Genomic DNA, 23535 nt, shown 5'->3' with positions numbered 1-23535 from the left:
CACTTGAAATTTAGTGTACTTTTTTAGATGCTCAAAGAGAGACTGAGAATAGCCCTGCTAGGGCAGGATTATGAGTGAAACCTGTGCTCTATAATGAGGAGCTTAATATTTGGTGTGGATGGATAGGGGAGGGATTGCAGAGGTGAAAATTACATTTGAAACCCAGTTTCAAGGTGATCTGATAGTTGGATTTCTGCTGAGAAAAGTATTCATAGTGGAAGGCATGTGCGTTCTTTTTGTTTTCCTCTTTAACCTGATTAACCATCCTGTACTGAATTAAGTCTTTTCCGTTCTATCCCAATGAACCTTCCCACTTTTCAGCATTTTGTGGCTCAATAGACCATTTCAGCATCTACTTCTTAGGCGTAGCTAGAGGCTCAAAAATATTTCAGGTAATTAATTGGATATGACTCATTAAAAGCAAGGATTTATATGCTTAATGCCTACAAAATATTTTTTTAAGTTATGTCCTAAATTAGGAGTGACTTAAGGTACAGATTCCTACTGAAACAGCTGGAAAATTTGAAAGGTTAGCTTTAACCTTGCCTCTGTCCATATCGGTGAAAGAGGAGCTTCTCTGGGGAGATGGTCCATGTGTGGGCATGACCTAGGTGCTCCCAGTTTGCTACTGGAGAAACCTATTGCTCTTCGTTATTGGGAAAGGGCTCTTTCCTTTAGGGCCATTCATGGCCAGTCAGTGCACGTGGGTACCCACCCCGTCCTCTCAATAGCAGTGTTTTGCCCTTAGAGAAATGTCACCTGTGTGTTATAGACTTGTCTTTAGCTCCTGACACCTGGACAATAAAAATCAGTTACATATGATTCCTCCTCCTTATGTATCTGCACTGTCATATAAGCCAGTTCACAGAAAATATGTAAAATAAGTACTGAGAAATGGCAGGGTAATAGTAGGATGCAAATTCCTGAATATCTCTGTAGGACATTTAAACGGACTATTTTGCCTTTTGAAAACACTAGTTCATTTTGGCTGCTACTCTGGCCACTAATACAAGGTGATCAAGTGATTTCCATTTCATAGGGAACACGTTATGTGCCCAAATGTGGGCTTGAAAAAACTCTTCCCTTTGAACTTACATTTGTGGAACTGAGTATTAAACCAGAAGGAAAACGCCTGAGGTGTTAATGTTTAATTGGCATTGAGTCATACTGCTGGCATAGAATTTGCTTTGCTTTTTTTATCGTTAAAATACAGAACAAATATATCTAAGCATTCCAGTGACTTTCACAGCCATTGATTCTGGCGGTATAGTATTTCATTTTGGGATGAAATAGTATTCTGTTTTGGAACTGGCACCGCTCATTTAAATTAAAAAAAAAAAAGGTGAGGGAATAAAAGTCCCTTACCTGCCATTAAAATGTCTGCCATACAGAATTACCTGATGTATGAAGTCTAAAGTGTGTATCCTGTTCCTAGATTTCTCCATATATATATGTTGCTAATTTATTAGTGCTGAAATATTTTAATCATTAAATAGCAGTATACTTGTTGCAGTTCAGAATTGGCAAGTGTTCTAGTTAACAACACAACAGTGGTTGTTCCAGATGCCATTGCGAATGTAGGGGCTTGTTGGGGTTTACTAGATATTGTGATTAAATTGAAAGGCAATGCTGATTTATTACAGTAAGTTCACAGATGACACCAAACCAGGTGGGAGTGTTGATCTGCTTGAGGATGAGAAGGCTCTACAGAGGGATCTGGACAGACTGGATCAATGGACCAAGGCCAATGGGATGAGGTTTAATAAGGCCAAGTGCCGGGTCCTGCATTTCGGTCACAACAACCCCAGGCAACAGCACAGGCTTGGGGAAGAGTGGCTGGAAAGCTGCCCGTCAGAAAAGGATCTGGGGGTGTTGGTGGACAGCTGGCTTAACACGAGCCAGCAGTGTGCCAAGGTTGGCCAAGAAGGACAACGGCATCCTGGCCTGTATCAGGAACAGTGTGGCCAGCAGGAGTAGGGAAGTCATCGTGCCTCTGTACTGGGCACCGGTGAGGCCTCACCTTGAGTACTGTGTTCAGTTCTGGGCCCCTCACTTACAGGAAGTTCATTGAGCTGCTCGAGTGTGTCCAGAGGAGAGCCACCAAGCTGGTGAGGGAACAAGTCCTGTGAGGAGAGGCTGAGGGAACTGGGCATGTTTAGTTTGGAGAAGAGGAGGCTGAGGGGGGACCTCATTGCCCTCTACAACTACCTGAAAGGAGGTTGCAGAGAGGTGGGTGTTGGCCTCTTCTCCCAAGGGAATAATGACAGGAGCAGAGGAAATGGTCTGAAGTTGTGGCGGGGGAGGTTTAGATTAGATATGAGGAAGAATTACTTTACTGAGAGGGTGGTCAGGCACTGGAACAGCCTGCCCAGGGAGGTGGTGGAGTCACCATCCCTGGAGGTGTTTAAGAAACAAGTAGATGTGGCACTTCAGGACATGCTCTAGTGCCCAAGATTGTTGGGTTTTGTCTGTCTGTGGGTGGGTGTGGGGGATGTGTGTGTTGTTTTTTGGTAGTTTGGTTTTTTTTTTTCTGTAGTTGGACTCGATGATCTCAAAGGTCCCTTCCAACCGTGAATATTCTGTGATTTGAAATGAATAGCTGTTCTGTATATTAGAAACTGCTCTTCTTAAAACTAAAGTGTCCAGTCTTGGTGTCCGGTGGGGCTGGAGACGTTAATTATGACTGCCTTGACCTAAGTGGTCTTGATCTGAGGTAACTCTAATATTCTTTACAAAGAGGAGAAATACAAATCACCAAACTTACAATTTAAAAAGAAGTGCTTTCCCATCCTTCTCTACCTGTGATGCTACCCCTCGAGGAGCCATCAGGCTGAGCAGTTCAAACTCGTGCTCCAGGAGGATACTGAGCGCGGCTGAAAGGGTAGAGCGGCGGGGAAAAAAAATATCTTGGCAATTTGTGAATTAGCACTGGAAATAGGAAATTGTTACCATTTCAGTTCTTAAGTTGTCACTGGAAAACAGGATTAGAGGAGGAAGGATTTCTCTAAGCCCCGGGAGAAAAGCTATCGCGGTGGAATATTGACATAAGAAGAAATGCATATATTCTGTGCTATTAAGCGTACTTAGGAAAATAGCTCACTGCCAGTCACGGATTACTGTTATGATATTTCTCTTATGCAATTCATAGAAACAATCAGAGGAAGCCGATTTATGTTGGAGCTGACCTTTTCCCACTCTGCCTCTCTGGTGACTCTTCTCCTGGGTCCCCACTTGGCAGCTGCTGGCAGGGAAGCCATCCTGGCTCCCAGTGTCCGCTGCCCCTACCTGCTGGTGGAAAGTCTTCCCTGGTGGGTGTAAATATCCCAGCAGAAGTGTGCTGCTTTCTGCTCTTCATGTAGATGACCGGAGAAGGAGGCTATTCATTTTGGATAATGCTGGCTGGTGTTTTCCTGATCTGCCTTTTCTTCCTCTACAGATGATTTTCTTAGGTCTGCGTGTGTTAAGGAAATGTAAGATATCTTCTTTAGAACTATATTTTTTTTTTCAAAGTTAGTTTCTCTCCAGGTTTTGTCTGGCATATCAGATACTGGGTCTTACTCAATGGAACTAGAAAATGCTTAAATAGATGACAAAATGGTGTGAGCACCGGTGGAACTTTGTCTACATTGTTTGGGAACAGCTGTGTAAACAGCCATCCAACGTAGATTGACTTGCTAAAGATTTATTTCCCAAAATTCAACATTTTCAGAACACTATAATATTATCTTGTTTAAAAGCAAGATGTTAAATCAAAAGGCACTCGTAAGAGGGAGCAAATGGGACTAAAACAGTGGCGGTGATGAGATGTTCTTGCAGTGATTACTCAGGTTCTCAGGGGAAACTGTGGGGAAACTGTGAAATGGGAAATAAATCACATTCTGGCACCCATCAGCGTGCTATGTATTACTTTTCTTAAGCAGGTCTTGGGGTAAAGAGCATACTAAAACCTGAAAGGCTCTTGTCTGGGCAGAGAAAGAAAACGAACACCTTTAGGATGACAATAGAGAGAGAATGACAGAATGGGAAAGAGAATAATTTGTTTTACCACCTCTGAGGTGGAGGTATTCTAAAAACGTATAAAAGAGCAGGATAAGATGTATGTACATAGAATTCATTCATAGAGACTTATTGTTTTTAGCCTCCAGTCTTTGTGTTAATACCCTTGGGTGAAAGAACAAATAATTATTTTTGTTGTAAAGAAATGGTTTTTAGACTCATTTTAATAGGAAGTGTCACAGTGTTGTGAAAGAGAAAGAATTAGAGGTGTTGTGTTAACAGGGTTGGGAAGCAGAGGCAATAGCCCAGAGAGCTATTTTGAGAGTGGCTGATTTCATCCAGGAGGAGAGAAGGGCTGCCTAATCCCTTCCCCAAAGAGGTGAATGCTGGAGGAGGTAGGAGGAGGCTGAAGATCAGCTCATTCTGCAACTTCTAACACCTACTGATTGTTTTAACTCAGGTACTCACGAAAATGTATTGAAAAATTCGTGCAGTTTGTTTTCATTTTATATTTTGGAATAGTTGTGGTAGATGAGTAGGCTCCCTTTTGGTTATTAACTCTCATCATTTTCACCAATAAAAATTACTTCATATTGTTCCTTTGGGATTTTAATTGCATTAAGAAATGATTGGCCCTAATAAACTTCTACAGTCTGTGATAATTATAATCAAATATGATATCCATATAAAAGCATAAAATTATGCTGAAGCAAATGCATTCTTGATCATTAATTAGTGAACTATCAAAGGCGTTGCAGATGGTAGTCGTTTTATGCTTTTTAGAATGAAGCCTGACCATCGCAGTCTCGACTATGTGTGGTAAATTTATTTTTCAGTTATTCTTGCATCAGTAAATACAGCTGAACGTGTAGTTATATACATATCCTATCTGCTACGTCTATATTCTTTGGTTGCTTTTTACATGTGGAATGCCAGTAAAGATATTGGATTGCTTTAATAAGACTGTAACAAGTGTCTGTATTTGGCAGACAGCAGTGAAATCAAAACAATTCTTCAGCTCAGTGTTGGGCCACTGTTCTTTGATAGCTTGGGTTGCCTCCTCAGGGGGCAACAAGGTGGAAGAATCGATGCTTTGCAGCTGTGGACACCGTGGTACCAACCCAAGTTCTGCCAACTTTTGGTTTTTGAAATGAAGTGCAAGTTTAAAGGCACAATATGCTTCTTATTTCTGGAATCCTTGGAGAAACAGTGGACCTACAAAAAGCAAATCCAAAGTGTTAACAAGGTCAGGTGGGCCCACCTGTCAAACTCTTCTCAGATGCTGCCATCAAAAGTGTTGCAAGCACGGCTTTATTTACAAAGAATGCCAGCCAGAACTAAAGATCAGGAGCATCATTACCACCAAATTATCTTGATCTAATGATAGATGACTCTATTGTGTGTGGTATCAAGATAGAATGTGACATTTTTGTCTTACGGTAAGTTCCCCTCTAGTTAAATGGGCATCACAGCTGTCTTTGAGTTGCAGGAAGACTTTGATTCCTAAATCCTATAAAGTGGATTTAGGTCCCAGTTTCCCTTTTATTGATTAAAAAGTTAAATTTAATTGCTTATGCAGTGTCTCTTTCTATTTTACTCATTTTATCAGTGAAATACAGGTCCACATCTTTGACTTCAAACAGTTACATTTACATAATCAGCACATTTACCATTCTCCCTTACAGTTTACTTACTGGTTGAGTTTGCCCGCCTGCCATGGGATCTGACCACAACGGCAAGCCACTCCTTAGTGAAAATTTACATTATTATTGTAATATGGATTAAGCATCAGTTGGAAGCAAGTCTGAGTCGATACTGGCTTCTTTCCTGTGACACCTTAAAAGAAATTATTTAACAGTCTGATATCCGTTTGGAAATTCAAAGACATTGTTTAAAATGTTTCTTGGCAAACTGGGGTTCATCAATGAAATTTAGCAAGTGGCTGGACATCCAAGATGTAGGTCAGAGATGAACGAGGAACAGAGTAGGAATGTGGGCTCAGTCTGCTCACCTTGAATTGATGCTGGTATAACAGAGACCAGACTTTGCCCCGTGTCGTGTCCTTTGGAAGATGATGCTTATGTGTTTCTGTCAAGTGACTGCAGGTCCTGACACTCATAGTCCCCTGAGTGGAGAAGGTAGACGTAGTAGGAGAAGGTCTTCTTCTAAAAACTTTTTTCTCCTTCAGCTAGCAAGCACGTACAGAAAAGTAGACTGGAAGAAATTAGTGAATTCTCCTGCCTGCTCAACCGATTCATTCATCTGGGGCTTGGATTCCATAAAGAAAGGAAATATGAAGGATTTTGTAGGAAATAGCAGCTGTTCTTCTTCCTCCCTGGGGCAAAGGATGTACATCATGATCAGTAAACCCCCTGTCTTTTATCAGTGTGATTGGCACCCAGTGGCTTGTTCTACCAGCCCAGCTGTTGGATGCTGTAATCCTTGTGGGTCAGATGACATATGCTGTTACTGCTCTGTGCCGTTTATGTGTGTACTTGATGCTGAATTAATATTTTAATGTAGCTTGTATAAGCATTTTCCTTATAAGTGCATGATTTAGGAGTTTAGGGTGGCCATAAAAGGGTCTGTCTGAGCCTTACTGAAGTTTGGATGGGGAAAATCTGTTTGCCCATAAATTATGAAGGTAAAAAAAACTATTTGCTGTTATGGGTGGGGTTACTCACGTGTGAAACTGGAGAAGGGCTTTAGTATGGACATAATCTAAGGAAGATTTTATAAAAAGCTCTGATTAGTTGGTATTTAAAAAAATTAAAAGATTCTGTTATCATAAATATCTTTGGCACGCATAGCGTTCTTCAGTACTTACATCTGAAATGAAATTAATTATTTGAAAAGATTAAGGTCTGTTTCAATACCTGAGATTCTGAACTTTGCAGTCGGAGAGCCACAGTGGCCTTGTTTTCCTAAGGCATTGCAGCGTTTAATAAATGGGAAGAATCTTTCTAAGAGGGCTGCTGGAAAACACCTTTATTTCTCCTTACACAAATATCTAAAGTTGATGTATTCCTGAGACTAAGTTATTTGAATATGTTGTGTTACAGCAGGCACTTGTGTTTCTAGTGGCGTTCTGGCAGAGTGCTCTGCTCCGTGCGGTTTGGAAGAACGTGAGTCTCTGTCTTGTTTCATTGCAGTAATGATAGGGCTTGGGAACTACAGCTGCAGGAATGAAAATCCACACATCTGTATGGACTGAGAAAAGACAGTCCATCTCTCATAGAAGTCAAAGTGTATCTGTCTTAGAGTAAATTTTTCTTTCCCTGTTTCTGGGCAAGGAAAAAGAAAGAAGAGTAATGCAGTTAAAGTTGTATACACACAATTCCTGGCTTCCGCATCTTTTCTAGTGCTATGCTCGCCCTGCTGCTCTGTGTCCTGAGGCTGGTGGTTTCATCCTGGTGGTGATGGGTTCTCAGCATCTGGAGTCTCTTCCCAGGAGAAATATGAAGTTCATGTTGATGGTTTGTTCTTTCTCACTGTAGGATCCACATGAGGTCACATTAATTTCCTACTCCCCAAACTAATGTTGTCTAGTTCTCTAACTGACCACCAGTGAGTTAGCAGCAGCAGTGGGGTCTCCAGTGCCAGCTGCACCCCATCCTGTGTCATTCCCTGTCTCTGCTTCTCTACACTACGTCCTTTGTATGCAGGTGCTGGACAGGCCAACTAAGGATGGGCTATTCACAGGTACATAGGAACTGATCAGGAGCGTGGTAGTCAATGCAGGCCAACTAAGGATGGGCTATTCACAGGTACATAGGAACTGATCAGGAATGTGGTAATCAATGGCCTTGACCACAATGACCATGAGATGGTGGAGATTAAGAACCAGAGGGAAGAGAAGGCGGCAAGTGTGGCCTTGGCCACAGTGACCATGAGATGGTGAAGATTAAGAACCAGAGGGAAAAGAAGGTGGCAAGTAGTGGATTAAAGGTCCTCCCTTGATCTCTGGAGCACAGACTGTTGGCTTGTTTAGGGAACTAGGACCCTGTGGGAAGATACCCTGAAGGGCAGAGATGATAAAGTAAAATGTGGTCCAGAAAAAAGGTCCCCAAAGTTGGAGAAACTTAGCTTAGGAGTACATACACTATTAATGCGTCTCACTTTGTTGCAGAGTTTGATGTGAGGCTGCCTGGACTCATGGTCGTAAGCTTCTGCTTTCTGAGTCTGGTGGAAACTGCATGTGGAACTAGATAAGGCTATGGCATGGATCTGGTGTGTGATCACACATCCATCATTATCAGGGGAGAATTCTTTGGGCAGCAGCTATTGTAACCAGACAAATTTAGATGAATGGAAGTGTTGGCTGAGTAATCATTAATAATATGTATTTGCATGTGTAAAAATGAATGTAGGAAAGTATTTAGTTGCTTAGTTTGCCTGTCAAGATTGTTTTATTGGTTTAACTTAGGAGAATGGGAAGATGATGCAGTGAAATGGTTTGGGAAGAATGATGGGACAATAAACCTAACTGGTCTAATTGCTGGAGCTGTTTGAGATCTTTAAGTAGAAGAATCCATGACAAACCTGCCAACGTTACCTTCTTAGGGACTGAGCTCAGAGGTCCACAAGATATTTTACTTTCTTTTGTACTTCAGAGAGTAAAGTAGCAATAGTTTAAATTTAGTATACTGGTTTTAGTGTAAGAAAGAATTTAATGTCAGTTTTATAAAAACATGCCCTGAGAAGTGAAAATGTTCTTTAAAGAAATCTGAATTTTTTTGTTTGTTTTATAAACACCCGAAGATTATTAGCACATTATTAGTCATATACATGCTTTCTGTTTATACTTTTTGGAACCAACTTTCTGTATCTGTAGTAATACCAAGATTTGATGTAAACGAAGAATCTTTTTTCATCATCTAAAAAAGAACTCCAGTCATTTAAGGTCAGTTTTCAAAGATGAGGAGTATCTTGAATTTCTAAACTTCAAATAAGACTGACAGTAAATGTTTTTAACATTTAATTAATATGGATTACATTTTCTTAGCTCCCTTTTCTTCATTGATTTTTGCCATTCGAGCAGTCATTTCTATTTGGATATGTAAAATACATGGCGTACTATTAAAAGGATCTCAAATCAAATTGGCTTTATTTACTTCAGAATATTCTGAACAACGTTTATTAGGGGAATCATAAGAAAGGAAGAGACATTTTTAATAGAAGACTATTTCCAAGTGGCTTGATTAAATTAAAGAATGCCCACTGGAATGAAAACTCAATTAAGAGCAGTTATTTCAGTGTCCCTAGTGGAAGAACCGATTTTTCCTATTTTGCAGAACTACCAGTCTGATTTATCTGCAGCTGAGTGTTGTCCATCAGCTGGGGGTGTAGACAGATATATTAGTGCTGTGGTTCTTGGATGGATACGCCAATTTTGCTGTGAACTTCGTAACTCTTTAAACCTGCCTGGGGAGAAGACTAAGAGCTGGGTTTCCTTCTGGAAGAGGCCAGGTAGCCCGCTCCGTTTCTCAAGAAAGCTCTTTCTGTAGTAGTTTATTGTTTCCTTATGGTGATATTGAATCTCCATGCACTGGTTAATGAACCGGCTGGGACATGCTAATGAGCTGGTTCATATGGAAACAGCTTACTCGTATAAAAGCAGCAAAACTGAAAGCCCTTTCAAATCTGTGGTTCGGGAGTATTAGCAAGTGTTTTTGTTCCCCTCTCCCCCAAAATCACTCCTTGTTCTGCCTGTTGGAATTACTGTCTAGGGGGTTGGAGTAATTAGATGAGCAGATCATGACTTCTATCATGACCTCCACTGGAAGTGTCTCCTCAGAGAAGGACCAGGAGCTGGCTCCAGTTTTTCAGGAACCATGTCATATTACATATGCTTCTGGTGCATTGGGTACAGGCTGAGTGAAAAAACACTGATTGATTCAAAAATGAAAGCGAAATGGGATAATTAAGAATGAAAGATCTCCTAGCATGCATATATAAGTGTGTATATATATCTGACAGCAAAGTTATGCACATATATATTTTTTCCTTTTATTAAATAATTTACGATCTTTCTTAATTGGATGTGCCTTAAAATATGAAGCAAAAAGGCGTACTTGTCTTGGCTTATCTTTTCTCCTATGCAGGCATTCCTGGGCTTGAACACGCAGGTGTTGAAAGGTTACTTTGATAGCATCTATCTTTCAGTAATGCCCTGCCCAGGACTTGGGACTCGTCTGCTCCTTTGATTAAACACTCAGGGCAGCAGCATCTTCTGTCAATATTTAGTAGGTTGTGGGATTTCAGGTGCTATCATGATGAACCTAAATGTAACCTACATTGAACTGAAAGCAGCTTGAGGCAGGAATGGCTTTTTATCTTCTGGAATCGTGTTTGAAGTAGTGATTGTTCTTTGAAGCATATTTAAATTAATAACCACTGCATTTTCTTGACAATACTGGTAGAGATAATGTGGGATTTCCATTATTCTGGCCTGGCTTTCGATCATTTCTTGGTTACAGTGAGGTTGATGAATGAACATTGCCAAGAAATGATATTTTAAAACATTAGTTTTGCCATGTTGGTGACACAGTGGAGCAATGATGATTACCAGTGCTGACGTTTAATTTAAAACTGTCTAAAAATTTTGTACTTGACCCCTTTATATCAAGGTGTACTTGAGGCATGCTTAGTTTGGGCAGGATTCACAAGCGCTCATGAGGATGGTGGTGTGTTAGATTTATTTTGCAGGCTAAATGATCATTTTATATGTTCACTAGAACCACTCAGGGCTACAAAAGAGAACTCCTTCCAGTTGAATTTTCATGCAAATATCTTTATTTGTAGTGTAAAACATTAGAACAGCTAGGTACTCTTGTGTAAATTAGTAGCACTGTTTATAAATATCTCTGCAATTGAAAACAGCAGAAGTACCAGATGTGTAATTACATTAGCACAGATATTCTACAAAAAGCTGCTTCTGTGAAAAAGAAACAAGCTTAATGTGAAAATCTTTGCTTTTGAGAGCATGCATACTATGCACATCATTAACCTGTTAATTGAATCTATTAAGGGGTACATTTTTTTGAGGCCTTGTTAAATGATTACTTATGTAGAAGAACGTTTGTTTCTAAAAATCTTCAGCTGCAAAGTGTGGGCTAACATTGTAAAAGCAGATGCTTAAGTTTGGATGTAAAATATGCGTATGGCATATCTGTGTCTGTAACTGATATTTTTCCATGTTACCATTCTTTTACTTCCAAAAAATCATAGCGTGATATCTTTTATGGCAACAGTGACCAGATTTCCAAGTTCAAAGTCATTCATCTCTGCTCAGCAAACAGCCCCAGCAGAATACCTGAGTGCTCCCTGCACCCTGCCTCATCTCTTAGTGGTTTTCGAAAGAATCATAGATCTGTGCTGGCAAAGTCATCCTCAGGTTATATATTCTCAGCTGTTTAAACATCTCAAAGGACAAGGTTTTATCCCTTGTGCTGAAACTTGTGAAAATGTATGTAAAGGTGAACGTCCTGTTAGGATTTCAGTGATAGCTGAAAACTATTCAGAAATATGTAACCACTGTAAATTTAGAAAAATGTAAGGAAAACATCTGCCAAAAGGTAGTGAAGAACTACCAGTATTGTAAGGCTGACCTCTGAATAATTTTAGGGCACAATTTGATGTTTGAATACTTCCATCTTTAAATTATTTGATCTGATGTTCTATTTTCAGTTCTCTTTACTTCAGCAGTGTAGATATTGTAAAGAAAATAACCCCAAACCCTGCCCCTTCCCCTAAACATGCTCCTTCCCACCCTGGGACCGTGGGTTAGCCCTCTGCCTGCTGCAGGACTTGCAACGCTTGGGCTTGTGTTAATGGACTGACACAGATTTATGGCCAAGACAACGGTACTCTCTTCTCTGTTTATCCTTATAGCATCACTGGCTTTTGCCCCGGGAAATCAAACTTGACTGGAAAAAGAAAAAACAAAATTAAAAAATAAAACAAGTCGAAAATTGCTTTTTATGTTGTAATGCTTGATTGCCCTGGCTCTGTGTTCTGTTGCTCTCATTTGGGAGGTGGGTCTGCAGAGAAGCACTGCAGCAGGGGGACCGTTTCCCTGGGTGTAGTTTAACGCAATGTCCTGCTCTCCAGCAGCTAAATATGTCTAATGTGCTAGTTTTAAAAAAACCCAACCAAACCCAAAAATTCAAAAGCATTACGAGATAATGCAGCCTCATTGTAAGATCCCTGGATCTCAGTCTGGCCTGATGCACAGATCTGAATCTGACAATATTTTGCTTTCACTCACCTGCATGTGTAGTCATTTGGAACAATGCCTGGAAAAATCTGCCACCAGATGGGATGGAGATTTTTCTTCCTCACTTATATATTGTACTATATTCTTGCTTACTTTTATTTTGCAATTCTTGTCACAAGATTCCCAAGATTTTTCTAATTTTAACACCTGCAAATCTGAACGCCGTGATGCGATCATGTTCTCTTCGTGCAAACTCAAGTATTTTAGTTATTCTGATATTCTATTCTTCTGGATCTTGCAATCAAGAAGTTGAATTTATGATGTGGTGGGAGATTATTTCAATTTGGAGATGAATGTCTTTGTCGTTGCCTTCCTTTTATATGAATTTCCCCTCCCCTGGTTGAATTATTGTGAATTGGATCTAGTTACTTAGGGTTTGGTGGCTTTTTTGTGGTTGTGTCTTTATTTTTTTTTTATTTTTTTTTTTGTTGTATTTGCTATATGCCTGTCACTCCTTCCTGAAGTAAAAAAACACTTGCATCTTAAAGCCCTTCATCCCGATTTAAGCTGTCTGGAAACTTAAGCTCTTTGGCCGTCTTAGATTGATTAGAGGCTGCTCAGTGCTCAGCCGTTCCTCCTGTCAGCGGCCTGGGCTCGCAGCAGCTGCGAGATGAGCAGATTGATTTACTGCTGGAGAACACTTATCATTCCAAAACTTTGGCGTAGCTGCTCGAATTGTTTACTCCTGCACAGCTATTTCCAGGTATTGCAGAGAACCGTGCTTTCTCCAAAAATAATTTTCCTCTAGAATTTGGAGAGTTTCAGAAGAGCGTCTAGAGCAAACTGAAATTTAATTGCAAATAATTAAAAGTGGATAATTAAATATGGGCTGTAAATAAAAAAAAAAAAAAGAGAGAAAATAGCCGGTAAAGCCATTTGTTTGGCTCTGCAACAACCTCTGTCCAGTTTTTATAAAATTGATTGTGCACGTATTTAAAAATAGAACTTTTCACATGAATTAATTATGCTGTCTGTTGTTATCACCGGTATTCTCCATCTATGCAGAGATACTAATTAGTAGCAGTTTGGGTACCATGGGATATCCTGCCCGTGGTATAGCTCTTCCATAATGCTTATAAAGAGCAATCACCCGTGTGTTTGAGAAGGTATTTCTGTATCAGTATATTCCAAGGGCTTTGAGCAGCCCCACTTCTGCTCCACAGCAAGGGGTGCACCCATGGTGGGACACGCAGATTGGCTGCCCTAGCTGGGGCTCCTTAGAGGTCCTTGGATGTTCTGGAGAACATCCCACATCACACATATGGACATCATACCACCTCTGCAGGGGTCTGAGGGAGTTAATCCAGTTCCAGCATTTAACCCCAGCCAGACTCGGTAGCACTTTGGTCTGCAGTTCTGGATGTTAACTCCTTTACCATGGCGTATTGATGGCTGTAGTATCTGGAAAAATAGGCTGGCTTCTGTGCTGTAGTGGGTTATAAAATATGTAAGCTGGGAATAGTGTGAAGCTGAGCAGAAAAAAAATGTAGTTCTCCCTTAAAATGTTGTCTAGAGGATGCACACATTTCTGTGATTATGTGCATGTGAAGTAAATTCTGATACTTCAGAAAGGTTTTGCAGGTGTGCAGATTGCTGTGTTATTTCACAGCTTTTTCTGTGAAACATTTTTTTTGTGGGAAAAAAATTACTTAAATTTGTAAAGTTTTGAAAAGCAGAACTTTGCTCTTACTTCAATGAAAAAATATAATTTAGGCTTTATGAAAGAGCAAAAAAATTTGAAACCGCAGGTGTCACAATTAGGAAGAAGGGGTAGCATTATCTTTGGTGTTGGCCAGGTAACGATTTATTGCAGAACCAATATAAGATTTCACTTTGTGTCTTGGAGCTTGAACACTAAGCAGATGTTGAGCCACTTTCAGTGCTTCTTCCCAGCTGTCCCACTGAGGCCCCATCTCAGAGCAGTGAACCGTTAACACTGAGTTTCCCAGCGTGGTTCCTTTAGGAATCCATTAGTGCTGATCTTGAGGTTGTTTGGTAAGGTTTGTTGTGGAAATGTGGATGAGGTGATTTCTTCCAGAGATGAGCGTATCGCCCCTGCAGGGAATCTACCCATTGCTGGGCTGTGAACAGGAAGGTGGACCTGGAGTGAAACCTGGGCTTTGCATGCTGGAAAAATGACTTGGAGCGACTGCCTATCTGAGGGGAAGCCAGCATATGGAAAAGCAGAAAAAGCCTTGTGCAAAGCGTGCTGGTGTGTAAAACTGGAGTGGGCCTTCTGAATCGCCCGGTTCCTACAGCCAAATATGAAGTAATCCCATTCATAAATATATAAAGTCATAGAATGGTTCGGGTTGGAGGGGACCTTAAAGATCCTCTAGTTCCACCCCCCGCACCACAGGCTGGGACACCTCCCACCAGACCAGGTTGCTCCAAATAGACCTCCTCAGCCTCTTGCTTGTGGTTGGAGAGAAGATGTAAACATAACTGGAGAGGACACTGGGGATGAAAAGAAGGTGTCGTGGAGATGGGTGTCCAGCAGCACCCATGTATCTGCTCTGGCTCCCTGCTGGTGAGCTGGGCAGTCTGTGTTGCAGGAGATGGTGTGTAACTGGTCCTGTATCAAATCTGGGTGTTTTTCACAGGGAAATAATGGTTCCTGTTGGGGAATATAAGCCCCAAAGTCAAGGTAGAGTGACTAAAGAAACATTTTTCAGCTGCATTTTCTATTAAGGTTACATTTACAAACACCTTATAAAGGCTGTTATATTTTAAAATGAATTGGTTTTCATAGATGTTTAGAATTTTAAAAAGGTCAGAGTTTGATTATAACTATCTTTAATCCAGTTTGGAGATGTTTTTAATCTCACATGCAGTGCCCTACTCATAGTTGTAATCTGCAGATAACTTTCTGTTTTTATAGCGCCCTACTCATAGTTGTAATCTGCAGATAACATCTATGTATACTTTCTGTTTTTATAGTGTACATAAATGTATATACATCGTGGCCTCATCTCTTAATGTCAGTTGCTATCAAGGCAAAAAGTCTGTTCTCACAAACCCTCAAAATGTGTCAGATTACAGGAGTATTTTTGGATGTGTGGGTCAGTAATTATTTATTTATTTTTCAGCTAAGAGTTGAAAGAAAAGAATATTTTTCCCTGGGCTGTCTCCGGGGTATGGGCACATGATTGAGTAGCTTGGCTAATGCAGTTTACATTAGTGCTTAATATGGAGAAGTCCTGCCTTGGAGTGCTAAGGGGTTAGTAAATCACTGAATTTTCATAAACAGCAGTGTTCATTACATTTTGCTGCAGAAGGTCTTTCTTGCTGGAGTGTGTCTTGAGTCTTACCGTGTCTGGATAATAAGGCAAAAACCTGAAATGTAGAATTGGAACAAACTACTCCATGGCTATAAGACACTAAACTTCCCATCAGATTACAGGAGTATTTTTGGATGTGTGGGTCAGTAATTATTTATTTATTTTTCAGCTAAGAGTTGAAAGAAAAGAATATTTTTCCCTGGGCTGTCTCCGGGGTATGGGCACATGATTGAGTAGCTTGGCTAATGCAGTTTACATTAGTGCTTAATATGGAGAAGTCCTGCCTTGGAGTGCTAAGGGGTTAGTAAATCACTGAATTTTCATAAACAGCAGTGTTCATTACATTTTGCTGCAGAAGGTCTTTCTTGCTGGAGTGTGTCTTGAGTCTTACCGTGTCTGGATAATAAGGCAAAAACCTGAAATGTAGAATTGGAACAAACTACTGCATGGCTATAAGACACTAAACTTCCCATTTATTCAGATCTGAAATAAGATGAATAACTAAGTTGCTGAATTACTCGTTTGTGTAGGTCATGAAAGTTTTAAAAAGTGCTGCAGGTATTTAAAATTAATTCCAGGAATCAGAGGAATTTTATATGCCCTATGTGACACATTGCAAACAGTACAATAGACTTCTGTGTTGTACAGCAGCTTTCATACAAACTATAGTAGAAAGTGTTTTACTGAATTGCTGTTAATAATAAATAGCAAAATAATTGAGTGTTGAGTTCTGAGGAATTTATTTTTTACCACCATTACCAATAGTTACAATTAATTAGTTGTTAATGCTGTTAGGGATAAATCAGTTGCTGTCTTTTCTCAGAAGTCATGGAATGAGTTGGAGCATTGGAACTTTCCCTGTCATATAAACGTGCTCTGGTGGAAGGATGCTAGAATGACATCCAAAGTGGCTATATGACATATCAAGCAGAATTATTCAATTAAAGTGGACACTGCAGTGATTTTCTGGAGTTATGATCACATCTGATGGAGTTATTTCTCAGCCAGGCGTTAATAAAGATGTACGTCTCTCTTATGATATTTGGGGATCTCTGTCTAAGGATTAGTACATTCTGTTTAAAAACAAATTGTTACGGCCTAGAACAATTGCTCCTAAATTTGATACTTAAACGGAAAGACAAAGTGGAGGGCTATTGCAGTGATTGTCCATTAATATTTTAGTGTTCTTCCACTATCTTATATATCACATTTGCTTGCAAAATATCTATTACCTGTTTGAAATAAATGACTAACACAGTACTCTGTTTAACTGATTGCTAATCTTGTCCTAAGTTTGCAAATTAGTACGTAGCTACAGGGACAGAATAATTGTGGAAGATGCTTATTGTTGAATGAATTCTCAGATGGTGAAATGGGTGCAATTAAGCTAAATGTCACATTAAACAGAGCGTAATTATTGTAGCAATCCTTATTAAGCAATAACATACTTACTAAGCAGCTCTTATTGGGATTCCTGTTTTAGGTTTGGTGTTTCGTGGTGTTTCATTTTGTCTGTAATATGTAATTATTGTCTGAATAGCCTGCTTGCCTTATGCTTGTACGACCTGTGTGTCAAAGAGCAGATGTCACTGTATCCTTTCAGACATAATTATTGCATAATTGTAGGTAGGTCTCACAGGCAGGAAGAGCAAATCGGTGCGCACTACATCAAATAAACTACAATTGCAGTGTTATTGCAGGCTTTTAATGGGATTAGAGAAGCTGTATGGGATGATAATGCCGTACAGTTTCTGTCTGATAAAAGATAGCAAACAGAACATTGTGTAGTTTTTCTTTATTAAATTGACTTGATTTATTAATGCCTTTCATGTCATTATTACCCGCAGTGTTACAGATGTCTTGTAAGAGACAGTAGGATGTCTTTGTTTACAGTTTTCCATAAACAAAGACATCCCACTGTCTCTTACAATTTTTGTACAAGTCAAGCAAGATTTGCTTAACTTCTTATTTTTGGAAATAGTGATTTGATTCAATTTCTCTTTGCTTTGGTTGACTAATGGATTTATTTGTGTTATTGCAGGTTCCTTGGTACTTTGCAGATCTCAGTGGTATTTTTTACTGAAAACCTTTTTTTGGCATGCTAGTAAGTCCTAGTGGACAAAGCCTTCCTTTCAGTTAGATGTTCTTTAATAGAGTAATCCAGGGCAGAAAGGACCATGGGAGGTCACCTGGTTGAACCTCTTGCTCAGAGCAGAGTCAACTTTGAATTCACACCAGGTAGCCCAGGGCTTTATTCCATCAGATCTTGAAAGCCTCCAAGGTTGAGATTCTGCTGTCCCAAGGATTATCCTCATAGTGATGAGATTTTTCCTTATATCCAGCTGGGAACTCCCCTCTTTCAGCATGCATCCACCATCTCATTCTCCCACCCGTGTCCTGCTGTGATGAGATCAAACACCCATCCAGTATCTGATTAGGTTACAGTGGTTAGGAGATGGAGATATCTATCATTTATCTTCATATTTTTGTACTTTCTGGAGACCAATAACAGTGAAATATATTCCATTTTGTTTAGTCTTCTGCTTTAGTTACCATTGGCCACCCATTCCAGATTGGGAGTAATGAAGCATCTTTCTGAAGTTTGGGCTTTTGATGCCTAAATTTCAGTGGGTTTTTAATAAAATGTAGTTAATATTCACATTGTGCTGGTGTGTTGCTTTTAATTGGCTCAGATTTATATAAAGGAAAATGAAAATTTAACATGACTCTTCTAAGAATAATTAAATTCTAATTACAAAGCAGACTATTGACTAGGAAGTATTTACATCCTTCTCTTCATTTAAGCTACTGAACAGGATATTTAACTAAGCAATGAAACATTGTGGATAAGTTTACTGCCGTGTCCTGAAGAGATCATCAGGAAGTGAAAAAAATCTATAGTAATGGGATTTGCATCTGATTTTTAACCTTATTTTTCATTCTTCTTTTTTCAGTATGCCAAGAGCAGGCTACATTTTTAGTATATTTGCCAGAGAATAATTGCAAATTGTGATGTGTCTAACGATAGTGTAATTACTTATGAGTCCTTGCTTGCTTTTGGTAATTTTTCAGTCTAAATTCCCATCTGACATTAAATAACAGCCACTTCTTGCTTCTGACTTCTGCTGCATCTGTCCCTGGCCTGTTAATGTAGGGATTGGTAAATCTGCAGCTGTTACATAGAGTAGTTCATGAGCAACACCCAGAAATGTATAAAAAGTACTAATGAGACGAGTTCTGGGCAGTCGTGAAAGAGTGGTGGTAGGTTTGGTGAGTGTAATTTGGGCAGTCCTCTGCTACAGGTGCTTTATATTACTCCAGGAGTTCTTTAAATGCTATTTTTAATGCTATTTGCTATCCTAAGAAATAAGTAGTTAACCCTTAATTGGTATAATGCGTTTCAAGGTCCTACTGATGAGTACTGAATTTACTGCTGAGTAAATTACTGTTATGCTCAATGCTGAAGTGAAACAGTATTGTTCTTGAATTTTTGCTTTAAGAACAAAGTGGTAAAACCCAAACTTTTCCTTTACTGAAACTTCCACATCTCAAAAAATTAAACTTCCTTTGCTGAACTGCTTCAGAGAAATAAATGCTGAAATAAGCTCATGGTACTGTTGTGTTGCAATACTTAGTCTTTGTGGTAGTTACTTCCCTGTGTTAATAAAAAGCTACGTAGGACTTGAGGTTTGAATTTTGACTTGTTTTTAGTGAGGTATATACATAATCTGATGTCTGGTTTAGAATCTTGTTGGCATTTGTATAAGAAAATTCTTTTAGATCAAGGTGAAGTAGCAAGGATGAACATTTTAAACTGTCAATAGACCTCTTCATGTAACTGAACTTCAGAAGCATATTTAAAGATTCATTTTTTTGAATATTCAGTTTTTAAGCACGTGAGAGTCTGTCGAAAGCCTGTTGTTAGTGTAGTACAGCTTGTAGAGCACGGTATAGTTTGATGCTGCCTTTTCCCATTCAAGGTACGTGTCACGGCTGAGTCCTTGCCTGGCACTGACATCTTTTGGTGTCAAATAGAGGTGTAAAAGGGATGAGGATTTTTCACACAGCCTGAAGGATTCGGCAAAAGCAAGAGCTGTCTAAACCCTGATGACTCTGAAAACCCCTCTTGCCTCTGCCTGTTGGCCACAGGAGAAGGTGCTGGACCGAGGGCAGAGCTCCAGCCCTGGCTGGGAGGGGAAGGGAGGAAGAGTGGCCACAAGAAGGGACATGGCAAGGGTATGGGATGGGTTGGAGAAGCAGCTCAGCTATATCCAATCCCTATTTCCTTTTCCTCCTTCATTAATAACGAAAAAACCCCAGGAATTTTCATTTATTTATTTTTATGTTTTATTACACAATGTCAAGCCCCTGGCTCCGGGGGATTAACTCCTCTGTTCACGAAGAAAGAATAATGGCATTACCAACAAAACTGCCATCAGCTGGATGAAATACCTGGTATTATAATTGCAGCCATTATGGGGCTGTTTGGGGGTTTTGTGTGTGTATTTGGTTTTATAATGCAAGCATGTAACCGATTCCGGTAGTTTTAAAATCAATTTTAAAAAACTTGACGGGAGTAGCATTTCTTAATATAAATCGACCTATTTATTGTAAGTACAATTTCTGCCTTGAAAAAATACAAAAGATTGGGTAGTTACAGGTTATTTTCAGGCGAGAATTACACATGCAATGTTCTTACCGAGTGAAATGGCTCTGTTGTGAGGCATTGGAAAGTTTTTAAAGTTAGAAATGAGATGAGGCCCTTTTGAGACATGATCATCAAAATCCCTTTAATATGTTAAGATTCGGACCGAGTGCTTTTTCTCTAACTTTTCTCTTCAGTTTGAAAGCAATTTTGTACTTTATAGCCCTCAGATTACTTTTTTGTCTGGGTGGATTTTTTTTGAATAATATTGTCAGAGAAAAATTTTTCTATTTAACCTTGTCTGGTTACATCCACTTGCAAATCCTCAAATAAGGTTAATATGATTACATTTTATATGCTCATGTACTGAAAATGGCATTGCTGGGTTTAATTTTGGTTTCATTTCTCTTCCCGTATGCCTGGCTTTACCACCTCTTACAGTGCCACGTGCTGCAAATGGAAGGGGCTTGCTCAATGTACATCCCGGGGTAATTCAGAAGTTGATGCACGTGAGGTGCCTTCTCGTTTTGTGCTTGGAGCAGCACCCTGCAGGACCCATCCTGCAGTACATGCTCTGTGCTCTGTCCTGTCAAGTCAGTTCTTCCATTTCTTCACTGTGAGGGTGGTGAGACTCTGGAAGAGGTTGCCCAGAGAAGCTGTGGCTGCCCCATCCCTGGAGGTGTTCAAGACCAGGCTGGATGGGGCTCTGAGCGACCTGGTCTGGTGGGAGGTGTCCCTGCCCAGGGCAGGGGGGTTGGACCTAGGTGATCATAGAATCATAGAATGGTTTGGGTTGGAAGGGACCTCAAAGATCATCGAGTTCCAACCCCCCTGCCCTGGGCAGGGACACCTCCCACTAGAGCAGGTTGCTCAAAGCCCCATCCAGCCTGGCCTTGAACACCTCCAGGGATGGGGCGTCCACAACTTCCCTGGGCAACCTGATCTTTAAGGTCCCTTGCCAACTCTAACCATTCTGATTCTATGATTTCAAACTCATATTAAGAGTATGCTCTTATTTTCATAGCATTTATCCTCACCGTCTTATCCCCGCAGATGCTGATTCAGCTGCGTCCCAGTGCAGTTTGTTCCATTGACTAATTGCTCTGTTAAGTCTGTTTTCCTCTTATCTAACTTGAATTTCTTTTCCTATTAGATTATTGTCCCTCTATGATCATTTTTATATTCATTTGTACAAGCGAAATTAAATATTCATATTTCCTCAGGCTTTGGGATGTGTTTTACTGCTACAGAAAATGTGCCTGGTCTGCCTTTAACTTGAGACGACGTGGGGCATTTTTTCCACCTCCTCCCAAGTTTCTCCAAGTGGTCTAAGTGATGGGAGAACACTAGAAGGAGAAATGAACTGCAGCTTTCAGGAAGCTTTAAACCCGTTTTAGGGACCAGCTGAGTTATTTAATTTTTTAAACACGATGGGGTGTGGTTTGGGTGCTGCTGGGTGTCAGGACAGCTCTGTGGCACTTTTGCATGGCATTTCTCAAGGCATTTCTCTTTTGCAGGTCACTGGGGCCGGTGCGTGGGTGACTGCGGCTCGGGGGGCGTTCGGAGCCGGGCCGTCTGGTGCACCCACCTGGAGGGCTGGACAACGTACCACGCCAACTGCCACCAGAAGGACAAACCCGAGAGCCAGAGGAGGTGCTTTAGAGTCTGCGACTGGCACCTGGAGCTCTTTGAGTGGGAGGTTTCGGGATGGGAGAGGTGCGGGCTCGTCCCCGCTGCCGGCGGTGAGGTGGGACCTGGGGCTTGTGTCACGGCGCAGCACGGGTTGCAGCGCCGGAGCGTCCGCTGCCTCCAGAAACTGAACAGAACCGTGGTTGCCGACGAAATATGTGAGTATTTCACCCCGCAGCCGCCCGCCGAGCAAGCCTGCCTGGTGCCCTGCCCGCGGGACTGCGTGGTGGCCCAGTTCTCCGGCTGGTCGCAGTGCGGCGTGGGCTGCGCCAAGAGCTTGCAGCATCGGACGCGGGCCGTCATCGCTCCTCCCCTCTACGGGGGTGCCCCGTGCCCCAATCTCACCGAATCCAGAGCCTGCGGCGTTCCTGCCTGTCCTCTCGGCGAGGAGGAGCACACCTACAGCCTCCGAGTGGGGCCTTGGGGCCAATGCCGGCTGCCCCAGCCTAAAGACGTCGAGCTGGCGGGGAGGACTATGCTGGATTTGGGTTGGGACTCTGGAGAGCAAAGCACGTCTGGATTTCAAGGCTCTAAACCCCACCATCGTGCCGGGGTGGTGGAGATCGGGTACCAAACCAGGCAGCTCAGGTGTGTAAGGAGCGATGGAAAAAATGCAGCCCTGAGGTAAGGGTGCTTGGTCTTTTCTTTCATCCCCCGTGGATTTGTTTGAGGGAGCACTTGCCCTGCGTGGGGGCAGCACAGTAAACGCACTCCCTGAGTTTAAAATGCAAATTTTTATGTGTTTTCTTTACGATCCTTTTTTTTTTTCTTTTGGTTGATTTATTTCCCTTCTTGTAAAGCTAGCATATGCTGAATATTTTGCATACTTCTACGATTTGTGACTGTTTAATTCATTTTATGTTTTTAATAATTCTCTTCTGGATGGTTTTTTTTCTTTTTTTTTATTGTTGTTGTTTTGAGGAAACATCGAGGAAATGGAATTATATATCACTTTGCACCGGTGCTGGGCCCTGGCTGTGGGAGAGGGAGGTTTCGTTCTCAGTCATGTACTGCATATATTTGGCAGAAAAGGCTAAAATTGCATGAGCTTAAACTCCTTCCATCTTACAAATCAACACCGGCTAAAATAAGTCTGAAAAGTTTGACCTTGCGAATTTACTAGAAGGTATTTCTTGGAAACATAGACCAGTGAGCAAACCCATGGTTGTCCTCCTGCTTCCTGAGGAGCCTTCCCGTCTCGGTGTAGCTCTTGGATGCTGATACTAGATCCCTGACTTGCTTTTCTTTCTTGCCCTCCTGTATTATCTAACGATGTCTCTTAGTCTATGTAGGTTGCTTTGCTGCAATTCAAATGTGAAGGTTACAGTAATGTGCAGCAAATAATGGGAAGATTTATTCTCTCCATTTCTCGCATTTAAATGTAAGCTATCTAAGCTCTGCCATTTGACTTCAGGTTGGATTTGGGCAGGTGCCAGGAGCTATCGATGGCTGAGAAATTGAGCGAGTTCTGAGAAAGTCAAGATTTCTCGAGAACTTCTTGTGTTGCATTTTTCAAGGTTATTAGAAGCTCTTGCAAAAATTCTGCTTCTGAATTTTGCAGAGATCAATCTGTTTCTCAGTCACCTATAGCTCTTGGCACCGGCGCAAACTCAAATTGCAGAGGGCAGGGGTTATTTTATGTCCAA

At 40.9% G+C, this 23535-nt stretch overlaps 1 protein-coding gene across 2 annotated transcripts in view; it reads left to right on the top strand.

Annotated features, from left to right (window-relative positions):
* THSD7B (thrombospondin type 1 domain containing 7B) overlaps nt 1–23535 on the top strand; it is a 343216-nt gene that overhangs the window by 93145 nt on the left and 226536 nt on the right. For both annotated transcript variants that reach the window (XM_014941122.1, XM_014941120.1), the window contains exon 4: nt 21718–22513. In XM_014941122.1, coding sequence (XP_014796608.1) covers nt 21718–22513 — 796 coding nt within the window. The remainder of the gene's footprint in view (nt 1–21717; nt 22514–23535) is intronic.

This window comes from Calidris pugnax, unplaced genomic scaffold, assembly GCF_001431845.1.
Source record: "Calidris pugnax isolate Ruff unplaced genomic scaffold, ASM143184v1 scaffold60, whole genome shotgun sequence".
NCBI lineage: Eukaryota > Metazoa > Chordata > Aves > Charadriiformes > Scolopacidae > Calidris > Calidris pugnax.
This window is presented reverse-complemented; position numbering and strand designations above follow the sequence as displayed.